The 13697-nt window shown below is 35.7% G+C and overlaps 1 protein-coding gene and 2 long non-coding RNA genes across 6 annotated transcripts; all 3 read right to left on the minus strand.

The window, feature by feature from the left end:
* Positions 1 to 672: 672 nt before the first annotated feature.
* Positions 673 to 10900, minus strand: LOC124437840 (threonine--tRNA ligase 1, cytoplasmic-like). 4 transcript variants are annotated; one of them, XM_046987774.1, is made up of 4 exons: positions 7120 to 7686; positions 6880 to 6952; positions 6643 to 6757; positions 5878 to 6103 (listed from the first exon to the last, which is right to left on the minus strand). In XM_046987774.1, exons 1-4 carry the CDS (start codon positions 7155 to 7157, stop codon positions 5955 to 5957), a joined length of 375 nt encoding a protein of 124 aa, XP_046843730.1. In that variant the 5' UTR covers positions 7158 to 7686; the 3' UTR covers positions 5878 to 5954. The 4 variants fall into 4 exon arrangements, 3 of the variants coding, with proteins under 3 accessions (XP_046843728.1, XP_046843729.1, XP_046843730.1); XR_006945866.1 differs by lacking the exons at positions 6880 to 6952; positions 7120 to 7686 and adding an exon at positions 10369 to 10379 and having other exon boundaries at positions 6643 to 6714; XM_046987772.1 differs by lacking the exons at positions 5878 to 6103; positions 6643 to 6757; positions 6880 to 6952; positions 7120 to 7686 and adding exons at positions 673 to 742; positions 10369 to 10900.
* Positions 1806 to 2633, minus strand: LOC124437846. Its single transcript, XR_006945870.1, has 2 exons — positions 2521 to 2633; positions 1806 to 2002 (listed from the first exon to the last, which is right to left on the minus strand). It is a non-coding gene; the product is annotated as an uncharacterized LOC124437846 (long non-coding RNA).
* LOC124437847 lies at positions 3686 to 5263 on the minus strand. The gene is made up of 2 exons (XR_006945871.1): positions 5023 to 5263; positions 3686 to 3876 (listed from the first exon to the last, which is right to left on the minus strand). It is a non-coding gene; the product is annotated as an uncharacterized LOC124437847 (long non-coding RNA).
* Positions 10901 to 13697: the final 2797 nt, after the last annotated feature.

The following is a 13697-nucleotide window of genomic DNA, read 5'->3' on the forward strand; positions in this document are numbered from 1 at the left end:
AGTCAAAACCAAATAAAAGGCTAACCTTATTCCAGTTTGACTCATTGAAATCGAAATTTGTTGCATCTTTGGTGGGCTCAAAGAAATGAGAGAACGGTCCATATCCAACGGATCATGACAAAGTCCTGCTACTCTGATGCATAAGCATTCTTTATCAATGATTAGAAATTCTCCTTGACAATGTTCGACCTGCTGTCTTCATTGTATTCTTATTCATTATCGCAAAAAGAACCTTCGAGTGCAATTGGTGACTCAGTACCGCAAAATGAACAACCGGATGATCGCTCGAAATACACTGTTGATCAAAAGTGGACAAATAAAGATAAGGCAATGGCATGGGCAGAGTAAGAACCATTTCTTATTGATTCAAGGATTTTTTTCGACGGATTTCTGTTTTGTCATTTTATAAACTAACAATGGTTTCATTCACTCTTTTGCTGTTGGGCTCATCAACACTCTTACCAGTTTCTTTACCGACTTTCTCGACGACCTAGGCAGAGTAAGAAACGTTACTTCAGAATACTTCATGCTTCAACGTTTTTTCTCAGACTTGTTTAAACAAATTTAATTGCGCGAAAAAACACTAAAAATTGACTGAAACGCATACCTCATGAAACGTTTCGTCGACAGATTTCTTTTCGTCCTTACATAAACTGACAGTGGCTTCGCCGAACAAAGCACCGTCTATCCACGCTTACAGATGCTGACGTTAAAAGCTTGATTCTGAAATTGCCCAAAACAACTGAAACGAAAGAAAAAGATATTCCATCGGAAACATCTGCCAAAGATAAGGGAAACGAGACGAAAGAAAATGAAACGTGCATCGAACCTAATGATAAAAAACCAAAATTCCGCGCGCACGTGGCTGATGTCGTGAAAGAAATGAGAGAACGGTCCATGGCCAAGATCATGACAAAGTCCTGCTACTCTGATGCATTTGGTGAAGTCAAAACCAAATATAAGGCTAACCTTATTCCAGTTTGACTCATTGAAATCGAAATTTGTTTCCTTATTTTCACCAGGTATCCTTTCCAGCAAGGTTCCTTGTTGCTTACCAGAAATATACATGTATGCTTGCAACTGAATGATGTCATATTCTGGTTGCATAAAATGATATGCTCTGTTTTTCGCTTCAATAATTGTATCCTGGGCCAGATCATCTACTTCACCAACCAGTGACCATGTCCTATCTTTGTATGATCTATCTTTGGTGTACGTTTCCTTTCTACAAACGGCTTTTTCTGAAGCATTGCCAAACTCAGTGAGAGCCTTTTTTTCCAAACTAGTACCTCTGTCGCGACGAAGTTTACAACGAAGTGCATTTTTGGTGGGCTCATCAACACTCTTACCAGTTTCTTTACAGATTTTCTCGACGACCTAGGCACAGTAAGAAACGTTACTTCATGCTTCAACGTTTTTTCTCAGACTTGTTTAAACAAATTTAATTGCGCTCTACACAAAATCAAAATCTTTGGATTGTAGTGCAGAGTCATAAAGACATGAACTGATGAACGAGAAGAAAAACTAAAAATTGACCGAAGCCTGCCTCCCTTCGACTTTTTCTTCCTCGAGATGAGCTGTCAACCATTGCTTACCTCCCTTCGACTTTTTCTTCCTCGAGATGAGCTGTCAACCATTGCTTGCCTCCCTTCGACTTTTTCTTCCTCGAGATGAGATGTCAACCATTGCTTGCCTCCCTTCGACTTTTTCTTCCTCGAGATGAGCTGTCAACCATTGCCTGCCTCCTTCGACTTTTCTTCCTCGAGATGAGATGTCAACCATTGCTTACCTCCCTTCGACTTTTCTTCCTCGAGATGAGCTGTCAACCATTGCTTGCCTCCCTTCGACTTTTTCTTCCTCGAGATGAGATGTCAACCATTGCTTGCCTCCCTTCGACTTTTTCTTCCTCGAGATGAAATTGACCAATAGGTAGCAACAGATTTAAATTGTTACTACCGACAAAGTTCTGCGCCAAGTTGATGATTGTCACGACAAGACCTTGCTGTAAAAGATAAAACAAGATATGAAAGGTTGCATAAGGAACAATTCAAACTGTTCAAAATAATGTCGCGCGATATAACAAAACGCGCCAAGGCGTCAACTAGTAGGCTACAAGGATTCGTACAACGCTAAAGTAACGAAATTCAAGCACTTTTCAATGACATATTTGTAAAAATTCAAGAACGAGGAAGATATTTGCAAACACAACGCCCAACTAAATAAGAAATCTTTAAAACATCAAAATTTTAAAAACACAACTTCTTCTAGCGAATTGAGAGCAAATGGCGCGTTTTCATGGACTAGAAAACAGCCATGCTGGTGCTTAGGTTATTTTAATCTTTGGCAAGATGATGTACTGACCTATATCAGTAACACATAGCCAAAAAAATTACAAGTTGCATCAAGTGTGCTGAATGTGCAACTGCCTTAGCCATAGAGAATGATGACCAACCTCTCATACTGTCATTAAGGTTCGTTAAAGTCAAGCTTAACATCTTTCAAGACCTATGGCAAACTTACAAGTCCATCCTCCTCATTGGTAAAAGTAGTAAAAGCAGCAGATAAAGCCCTTCGCAAAATGGTCAACAAGTGGAGTCAGTTGTAAGAAAAAACAATCCAAGTTATGCAACGAGATGTCCTGCAAGAAACTAAGCCATATCACCATCCTCATCACGTATTCCAATAATAATTGTCCAATATGGCTTCAAAACATTATGAATAACGCTTTGTTTCCAATAAAACTTGATTTAGTAAGTGAACAGTAAGAAACGTTACTTCATGCTTCAACGTTTTTTCTCAGACTTGTTTAAACAAATTTAATTGCGCTCTACACAAAATCAAAATCTTTGGATTGTAGTGCAGAGTCATGAAGACATGAACTGATGAACAAGAAGAAAAACTAAAACTTGACTTAAACGCATACCTCATCTAACGTTTCGTCGACAGATTTCTTTTCGTCCTTACATAAACTGACAGTGGCTTCGCCGAACAAAGAACCGTCTATCCACGCTTACGGTAAAAGCTTGATTCTGAAATTGCCCAAATCATCACTTTCGTGACGAAAAATCATCACTTTCGTGAAGAAAAATCATCACTTTCGTGACGAAAAATCATCACTTTCGTGACGAAAAATCATCGCTTTCGTGACGAAAGATCATCGCTTTCGTGACGAAAAATCATCGCTTTCGTGACGAAAAATCATCGCTTTCGTGACGAAAAATCATCGCTTTCGTGACGAAAAATCATCGCTTTCGTGACGAAAAATCATCGCGAAAGTAAGAAAGACTACCGCAGGGATGCTTTCACTGAAGGGCAATGATGTATTGTCTAACTTTAAACACCGGATTATGTTACTGATACTTAACATGGAATTCGAGCTTTGTCCATATGAACTGTTCAACATGCTTCCAAACAAAAATGAGCAGGAATATTCAGTTGATTAATCTTTGATAAACCTTTCACCTTTTAACTCTGCTATACCGGTCACAAGCCCGAGACTTGTAGCGTATAAGGCTCTCTGCTTTTGAGTAGAATTGTCTCGTTTACAAGGAAGAGGAGTGGAAGGTTGATTTTCTCAAATGTTGTTAGATAAGGTCTTTATTGTTTGCAGTTGTTGGTTATAGCATTATGCTATCATTCTTTTTGTATAATTATTACCTTAATTAAGATTACTCACATAACACAATTTACAATCTTAATAAATGGATTTATTTATCAATCTTATGTAGAGCAACACAAGCACAATACACAAACATAAGCACGCTAACATAAGTACTTAACTATTTCATTGTCTTCTTTTTCATCATCCCAAAATGAACCTTCAAGTACAATTGGTGACTCAGTTTCTTTGGTGTATTGGGTGGAAACTAAGGAAGCCTTGAAAAAATACGTAAAACACATAATTAGACTACTGCAAAATGAACAACTGGATGATCGCTCGAAAAACATTGTGGATCAAAAGAGGACAAATAAAGATAAGGCAATGGCATGCCTGAGGTTTAAGGCTTAATAAAACACATATGAAAAAGCCCAACCAAGAAGAAGGAGCGCAATGTTAACACCACGAGTATGCTGATAAAATGATGCAAGACCAATTCATGGCTGATCTGGTGTCGGAACAATTGCGAGTAAAATTAAGCGGTAAAACACATATAGACATCGAGACGGGAATCAAACGAAAATGATCCTGCGAGAGGTGGTAGAAGTGACAAAAAGTTTTGAATCAACATCACTAACGAATGAAAAATGAAGACAACTCAAAGAACAAAATAGCAAGTAAATTATAACAGCAGAGGTAAAGAACAATCATATCGACCAGTAGACCGTGATGAGGAACAAAGAACACACACGCCTCCTTGTTTTTGTTGCTTGGTGAATAACGAGAGACAACATGTCATCAAGTGCGAGATGAATACAGCATTTAGTTCCAAAAGCTATCCAGAATAAGTGAATAGCTTATGACTGAACTGTTAGGCAAACCTACGTATGAACGTTTTAGAGAAGTCATTGGTGTAAAACAAATTTAACTTAGGCCCGTTTACTGGATTGCCATCGTAACAGGTTGAATATTCTTTGTATTAAAAGACAGTGAAATTGTTCAAGGTCAGAAACTGTTCAAATAGACTAAATCTATCAGCTTAATAAGCTTCTACTCCGAACAGTTAACCCTATAAAGCAAATGAAGATGTCGTGAAGAGCGAATTCTGTATAGTGTAAGCGCAGCCTAAGTGTGCCTTAAATTGACAATTGTTCCTCTTAACGAACAAAACAGTTTTGTTTGCACAAGTGATGTTTGATTGTTAATATCCGCATAGGGATTGTTCATGCAAACAGTTCATTGTTAATCTTAGAAAGGTATGCAAATGAGTGCTGTCATAAGTTTGGGACGTTCTTGTCTTGGACAAAACAATCTCCCCTTTTCATTTTAACGCAAGAATGTCGTTTCTCGAAATACAAAATAGCCTTAAACATAGTAGGCTAAAACTTACTTTTGACAAGTGTAAAGAAAAATAAACTATTCACCTCTTGCTTTCGTCTTTGTCAAACGCATACCATCTTTGTTGAAGTCGAAGCACAACTATCTTTATCGGCTTCCGAATTCAGCTTTTCGGCTTGCTTTAAGGGAACAACAAAAAAGAAACGTTTTGGTACGTTAAGTAGTAGGTAGGAGAACCGTATTTAAAATGAAATGAGACACAAACGACATATATTTCAACCCTGAAATCGTCGTTTCTTTGCAGAGATGTTGTGAAGAAGTTCCCATTCTGACTTGAACGACGCGGGAAAATTATCTCGTTTTTGAGAAAGAATTAGGACGTCACAACGATAATTTCCGATCGTGAGCTCGTCGGAATTATTCAATATGGCAACTCTACTTTTCTCAACAAATCTTCAAAAATATTCATTATTAAAGAATTTAAGAATTTCGCATAGTTACATGATTGGTCATTGTATAATTCATCTATTTTCAACAGATTTGTATCAACTCACACAGCCTCCTAGCTCAAGAAACAAGCCAAAATGTGAAAGAGTGAAAACTTGATGGTAAAAAGTTGAAAAGTTGTTGATAGTTATCGCCTTAAATCACCAATGGAAGAATTTATCACACGATAAAATCAATATTAAAGTAAATGGTATGAACCCGGGAGTATCGTTACATGTTTGTAAATGTAGATCGTTCAGGTTGGTATAGTCCTGAGAAGGACTGTTTTTGTTGTTGTTGACTGACGTTTCGACAACCTTAGCGGTAGTCATCTTCAGAGTTTTGACAAAATCAATATTACCCCCACTGATAAAGTACCAGTGACCACTGCCGCCAGTCTGCCAGTGACCAGTAGCATGTATGCGTACCTATTTTTCTATTAATGCGACGTATCATGGGATTTACATTCATATTTATTTTTGTGAGTAAATTCATTTTATCTTTGCTTTAAAAATAAAAATGTTGTTCTACTTCAAAAATCTTCTTCGCTTGTCAGACTTCGTGAGCTGACTAAATCTCGCAAGCGTTCGATTACGGCCAAGACCGACTTTTCACCGAGTACCTTGTTGTCACGTGTTCTGACGTTGACCGTTTCTGAGACCATCTCTTTTTCACCAACAACTGTTTAAAAAAAACATAAAATCATTTAACCAATCACATAGTAATAAAACGAACATCTATTTTGCTTTTTAATATGGACAACAACACTTAAAAAGACAATGAACACAAAACAAAGAACAAACAACCCAACAACAGCAAACGATAATTTACATTTTACAACTGGAACATCAACTACCAAGAACAACGAGTACTGACGAGCGAGCATCACAATGCACAACATTACAAACAGCACTGACTATAGACAACGACTTACGTAAGAAAGTAGGTTAACAAACTCAAAACAAAAATCATTGAATAGATTACAAATATCAGCACCTTATAAACGGCTTACAAGCGAACAATTAATAAGTATACCACACAAACTAAAACATCCACATATTTCTCTCTCTGTCATGACGTCTCGAGAACAAATACGGCGAACGAGACTAATGTTTTGGAAACGTCAGTCAACTCTGAACACCAACAGTGGTTCCAAACCTTTTTAATTTCTACTTATTTGTACAGTAAATAAAAAATAATTTAAAAAGACTTATTCATACCAAGAATGAAGTTGTACTGTGAAAGTTGTGCATTGCAAACTTTCTTATTTAGTGCTGATCCGTGATCCAAGTCTGTATCAACACGATAACCAGCTGTATGGAGCTTCTTTTGAACCTAAACAAGACCAAAATGTCAATAAAAAGAAGAACAAAAACATTCCTATTCATAAAATAACAACAATTTGAGTTTGCATTAACCTTTGCAAATCCGATCTAAGCTTACTAAATTAAATTTACCTGTTCAGCATAATCATCGTATTTATTACTGACAGGAATTACTACAACTTGACGGGGAGAAATCCATAAAATCCTAGAAAATAACAGAAAATGCAGTGCGTCAAAATTTTGAAATAAAGTAGTAAAGTAAAAATGATAAAAAATTTCCAAACAATTAAGAAACTTTGTATCATTTAAATTTAACATTTTAAGGACATTTCATTTGCTTTATGCTCCGACATGAGCCAAGAAAACACTCACCATTTTCCACCAAAGCTTTCAGTAAGAATAGCAATCATTTTTTCAACTGGACCTAGAATAGCTTGATGAATAATAGCAGAATGTAATTTTTCATCTCCTTCACCACTGTCAATAGAGTAATAGAATATTGATAAATTACTGAATTGTTACAATTTGTAAAGATCTACAATTTCACGGAAACTTAAACTGTACCGTAATCCTCTGACTATAATACACAGGCTTACATATGTTTGTGAGCCATTATCAAGGACATTTACATAGGGGTGGGGATGCACAGGGATACATGCATGGAGTACTAACTATTCTATTGCAGTCATCTGTTAACATTACAGTAGCAAATGTAACTATATACTTATAAGCGGATGGGTTTGTATGCGGGCGAGTTTAAATGCGGGTGGGACTTTCAGTGTTCAGCAACATAGCCAGCCTGCATATAAGTATATAGTATATATAAGCACATAAATATATAAAAATAGCTTTCTATAGAAACAAATAATCATGTCACTGTTGGTTGAATGAATTAAGTATCAAGACTGTAGTGAGGTTCAAACAAACAAACAAACAACATTTGTATACCGGCCAGTATTAATCCCTGCCAGGGGTTGACCAGTCCATGAATTTTTCCACGCCAAACGTCTCTATCTCTCGCCATATCTCTCGTTATACCCATCGCCTTCAGGTGAGGTTATTCAACGAAAAGCTTACTGGCAAAACTTACCTAGCGTGAGGTTCAATCTCTCAGGAAGTTTGAAATCCAGTTCAATTGTTGCAGATTGATGAGACCGTCTCAAAGCATCAAAAATTTTCATATTAATCTATAAATTGTGATAGCAATGAACTTATAAATTCACAATGGTATACATCTATAAACATAGAAAGCTTCATCCCCCATCCCCAGGATTTATCTGCCATTTTTGACCAAACTTATTCAAAGCTTCCGTCATTTTCTAATGAAGTATAAAACAAACTCATTTAGTTAAAAAATTAAAAAATATTATCAATCATTAAAATTTACGATATTTCTGACAAGACAACTAAAAACATTGTAAAGAATGCTGCATTTATGTTCGCTGTAAACAAATTGTCTTCCTTTTCTTGTGAGGTAAACAAACCAATCTGTATGTGAAATCAACAAATGAAAACATTCTATATTTTATTTCATTCTTGAATATCTGTCTATACCTTTGATATCTATAAAAAGGAATTGCACGCAATGGTTGAAATGCTCAAGGTTAGAAGCCATATTGATTTCAGCAAACAGAGACCTGAAACGAGTTAATATTTTAGTTGTGAGGTAAACAAACCAATCTGTATGTCAAATCAACAAATGAAAACATTCTATATTTTATTTCATTCTTGAATATCTGTCTATACCTTTGATATCTATAAAAAGGAATTGCACGCAATGGTTGAAACCAATGAACTATTTAATCAAATGTAACTTGATTAAATAGTTCATTGGTTTCAACCATTGAGTTGAAATGCTCAAGGTTAGAAGCCATATTGATTTCAGCAAACAGAGACCTGAAACGAGTTAATATTTTAGTTTTGAGGTGAACAAACCAATCTGTATGTCAAATCAAAAAATGAAAACATTCTATATTTTATTTCATTCTTGAATATCTGTCTATACCTTTGATATCTATAAAAAGGAATTGCACGCAATGGTTGAAACCATTGAACTATTTAATCAAATGTACCTTGATTAAATAGTTCATTGGTTTCAACCATTGAGTTGAAATGCTCAAGGTTAGAAGCCATATTGATTTCAGCAAACAGACCTGAAACGAGTTAATATTTTAGTTGTGAGGTGAACAAACCAATCTGTATGTCAAATCAAAAAATGAAAACATTCTATATTTTATTTCATTCTTGAATACCTGTCTATACCTTTGATATCTATAAAAAGGAATTGCACGGAATGGTTGAAACCAATGAACTATTTAATCAAATGTACCTTGATTAAATAGTTCATTGGTTTCAACCATTGAGTTGAAATGCTCAAGGTTAGAAGCCATATTGATTTCAGCAAACAGAGACCTGAAACGAGTTAATATTTTAGTTGTGAGGTGAACAAACCAATCTGTATGTGAAATCAACAAATGAAAACATTCTATATTTTATTTCATTCTTGAATACCTGTCTATACCTTTGATATCTATAAAAAGGAAATGCACGCAATGGTTGAAACCAATGAACTATTTAATCAAATGTACCTTGATTAAATAGTTCATTGGCTTCAACCATTGAGTTGAAATGCTCAAGGTTAGAAGCCATATTGATTTCAGCAAACAGAGACCTGAAACGAGTTAATATTTTAGTTGTGAGGTGAACAAACCAATCTGTATGTCAAATCAACAAATGAAAACATTCTATATTTTATTTCATTCTTGAATATCTGTCTATACCTTTGATATCTATAAAAAGGAATTGCACGCAATGGTTGAAACCAATGAACTATTTAATCAAATGTAACTTGATTAAATAGTTCATTGGTTTCAACCATTGAGTTGAAATGCTCAAGGTTAGAAGCCATATTGATTTCAGCAAACAGAGACCTGAAACGAGTTAATATTTTAGTTGTGAGGTGAACAAACCAATCTGTATGTCTAATCAACAAATGAAAACATTCTATATTTTATTTCTGTTGAATTCATGGTAGCGAATAAATCACACTATTAGCTAATATAGATCAAGTTTATTATAAGTTCGCCATTGCGTTACATGTGCTCGACCCGACTGACTCGACTCGACTGAATATATAATAGCATGCAGTAAAAGTCCTATAAGAATGTTCACGTGTCTATAAGGAAGTTAACTAAAGGAAATATCAAATTACAATGTTTAACCTAACACCCCCACTTAAACATTAGTTTCTTTAGCTACAACTAAATGTATTACATTCGTAAACAAAGCATAATCTATAATTATTTACAAGATCTGTTACCAAAAACAGTAGACATAAAAGTTTTTAATTTTTGTGCAGATATTGGTTTAGTGAACATATCTGATATATTATCACTTGACATAACGTATTTTACATTAATTAGACCCTTTTGTATTTCTTGCCTAATAAAATGATAGCGAATATCAATATGTTTGTACCATAGATGTTGCACAGGGTTTTTGGCTAGAGCTATCGCACCTTGATTGTCACAAAACAAACTAACAGGATTTGAGGATTCTATTGGAAAGTCTTTTAAGAGTTGCAAGAGAAATTTTGCTTCTTGAATAGCAGAACTTAATGACATGTATTCTGCCTCACATGTGGATAAAGCAACAGTAGGTTGTTTTCTACTTTTCCATGAAATCAAGGGACCAGTTTTATTTAGTTGGAAACCATATCCCGTTATACTTCGTCTATCCTCTGAGGAACCCCAATCAGCATCACAATAACTCATTAGAGACAGAGGCTGTTGAGATTTTCTGAAGACAAGCCCTTTTTCTGATGTACCTTTTAAGTAACGTAAAACATGCTTTGCAGTGTTCATGTCAGAAGCTGTAGGAGCAGACAGATGCTGAGACAGCTTAGTCACACTATAGCATAAATCAGGTCTAGTTGATGTCATTACATACACTAAACTTCCTACTATTTCTCTGTAGAGCTTGTTATTTACTAGTGGTGTTTCTTCAGAGTTCATTTTATTAGAACTCATCTCACATGGTGAAGATCTAGGTTTACAATTTTGCATGTTAAACTTAGCTAGAATCTTCTCTATATACTTTGATTGACTCATTATTATCTCATTTTTCTCACAGGTAAATTCTATACCTAGAAACCAAGAGAGGACCAGGTCTTTCATTTTAAAACGACTACTAAGTTTCTGCTTTACCTCTGCTAAGCACTCTGCACTACTTGATGCTATTATTATGTCATCTACCCAAATGATTAGAATTGTCACTGAAGTATCAGTTATCTTGACATATACACAATTATCAGACTCAGATCGACTAAAACCTTCACTTTTTAGGTAAGAGTCCAGTAAATTGTTCCAATTACGACCACTCTGTTTTAATCCATAGAGAGATTTCTTAAGTTTAAGCACAAGATTTTCTCCATTATTTCCCTTTTTAACAAAACCGTCAGGTTGTTCAACATAAATATCACAATCTATGGGGGCATTAAGGAATGCAGTTGTAACGTCCATTTGGTGTACAGTTAGATTATATTGTACAGCTAATTGCATTAATATCCTTACTGATGTCATTCTGGCCGTTGGTGAGAAAGTTTCATGATAATGAACATGTGGGATTTGGGAATACCCCTTTGCTACGTAACGAGCTTTAAATCTTTCTTCCCTATTTGGAGCAGTTTTTATGGCATACACCCATTTCCCCCCCCACAGAATTCTTATTCTCTGGCAAAATTGCTGGTTCAAATGTCTCATTTTCTTTTAAAGCTTTGATTTCCTCTTCCATGGCCTGTTGCCATTTCTTAGAGTCATTAGAAGCCATTGCTTCTTCATAAGACTTAGGAGCATCTACAGCTCTATAGCAGTAGTCAATAGTGAAATTTACATTGTTTTCCTCAATCTCACTTCCATCAACATATTGCTCCAAATATCTAGGTTTTGTATGCTCACGTCTTGGATATCTATTTACGTGTGGTTGTTCAGTGGATGTGTTTAGCTCATTTTCGTTTACTTCAACTGGAGGATTTTCATTAACTATATTGTATTCAGTGGTGCTTGCAGGCATACTCACAAGTACTGGTTCATCAATCATTACTTCAGTCTTTGGTACATCACATTCAACATTAAATTTGTCGGAAAATCTTACATTTCGGCAACGCTTAATAGCTTGAGTGCTTGGAAAATAAATGAGATAGGCTGGACTTCCCTTATCATAGCCTACAAATACACCTTGTTCCGCTTTTGCATCTAACTTTTTCTTTTCTTGTTTGTATGCATAGCAAATAGTGCCAAAAATATGCATATTTTGAATATTTGGCTTGTGTCTAGTAAAGGCTTCAAACGGTGTTTTCTTAATCCTATGATTGAAACAACGGTTCCTTATGTACGCTGCGGTCATAACAGCATAAACCCAAAATGTTTTTGGTAATTTGGATTGTAATAGCATGCATCTAGCCATGTCAAACAGTGACCTCCAATTTCGTTCTACAGTCCCATTTTGATGGGGTGAATAGGGAGCTGATTTTTCATGTTTAATACTATGTTTGACCAAAAGATTCTGAAATTCTTGTGAAGTGAATTCTGTTCCGTTGTCGCTCCTAATGCGTTTTACCTTGCCATATGGAGTAATATCAGCTAAAAATTTTCAGTTGCCTTAATAGTGTCAGACTTATTCACTAGAAAATATATCATAGTTAGTCCCGAATAATCATCTACAAAAGCTAGTGCATATCGATAATCATTTCTGGCTACAGGATCTATTGGACCTGCTAAATCACAATGGACTAGTTCTAGAATTGCATTTGCACGCCTATCGGTTTTCTACTTCTGCTCTGAGTCATTTTTCCTTCTACACAAGTTTTACAGTCAAATTCTTCCTTCTTGTCTATTTTCATGCCATCAACCACATTTTCTAAAGCAATAATATCATTTAGGTTGCAGTGCCCTAAGATGTCATGCCATTCCTTTAAAGATTTTGTTTTGCCATTTTGCTTAGTCATGCTAGATGAGATTACACTATTCAAATAATATAACTTTCCTTTTCTCTCAATTGGAAATTCTTTCCCATTTGGGCTAACTAATTTAGCACAATCTGGCGAGAAAGTAACAGTGGCACCTTTACTAACTGCAGCATGTACAGAGAGAATGTCTTGTTTATAGGATGGGACATAGAGAGCATCCTTAAGAAGAGCCTTATGCATTACACCATCATTATCACTAATTTCAATCTCCGCATCGCCCCTTCTTTGTGCAACCTTATTTGACCTTTTTCCATCTGCTAACTCAATGAAATGCCTTTCAGGAATGAATTTGTGTCAAACCTAATAAATTTGTTCATGTCATGAACTATGTGTGTAGTTGCCCCACAGTCTACAAATACATGGTTAACATAGTCAGCGCTCGTTATATCCACGTTGACATTGAATGCATATGAATGACCTTCATGGATGTCATTGTTACTAACTAACATAATTATCTCTTACTGATTTAGTAGCATCGTTCGTATTCCTCGTTTTCTTCTTGTTCTTGCGACATTTTTCTGTGTTGTGGGAGCTGTTCTTGCACAAATCACACCAACGATTATTTGACTGACATTCTGATATTTTATGTCCTGGTTTTCCGCATCCGTAACAAACGATTTTTCCTTTGCCGTGTCTGTTGCTCGTGGGTTTACCGAGAACTTCCATCACGCTGTCCTCCTTTTGGTTGTCTTCATCTGAGAGCTTTAGTGTTTCTTCAAAACCTCTCAGCGCGACTTTGAATTCGCTAAACGTTTGTTCCTTGTCTTTCTGTGTCACAACCGTCGAGAACGTTTTATATTTTTCAGAAGGCAATCCTTTGATAATCATGGCAATCAGCAAGCTATCGCTTATCGTTTCACCAGCAGATTTGAGAGACGTTGATGCCGTTTCTGCTCGCAGCATATAATCCGTAACTGTTTCATCA

The sequence above is a fragment of the Xenia sp. Carnegie-2017 genome, unplaced genomic scaffold (genome assembly GCF_021976095.1).
Source record: "Xenia sp. Carnegie-2017 unplaced genomic scaffold, XeniaSp_v1 HiC_scaffold_17, whole genome shotgun sequence".
In the NCBI taxonomy this organism is placed as follows: domain Eukaryota; kingdom Metazoa; phylum Cnidaria; class Anthozoa; order Malacalcyonacea; family Xeniidae; genus Xenia; species Xenia sp. Carnegie-2017.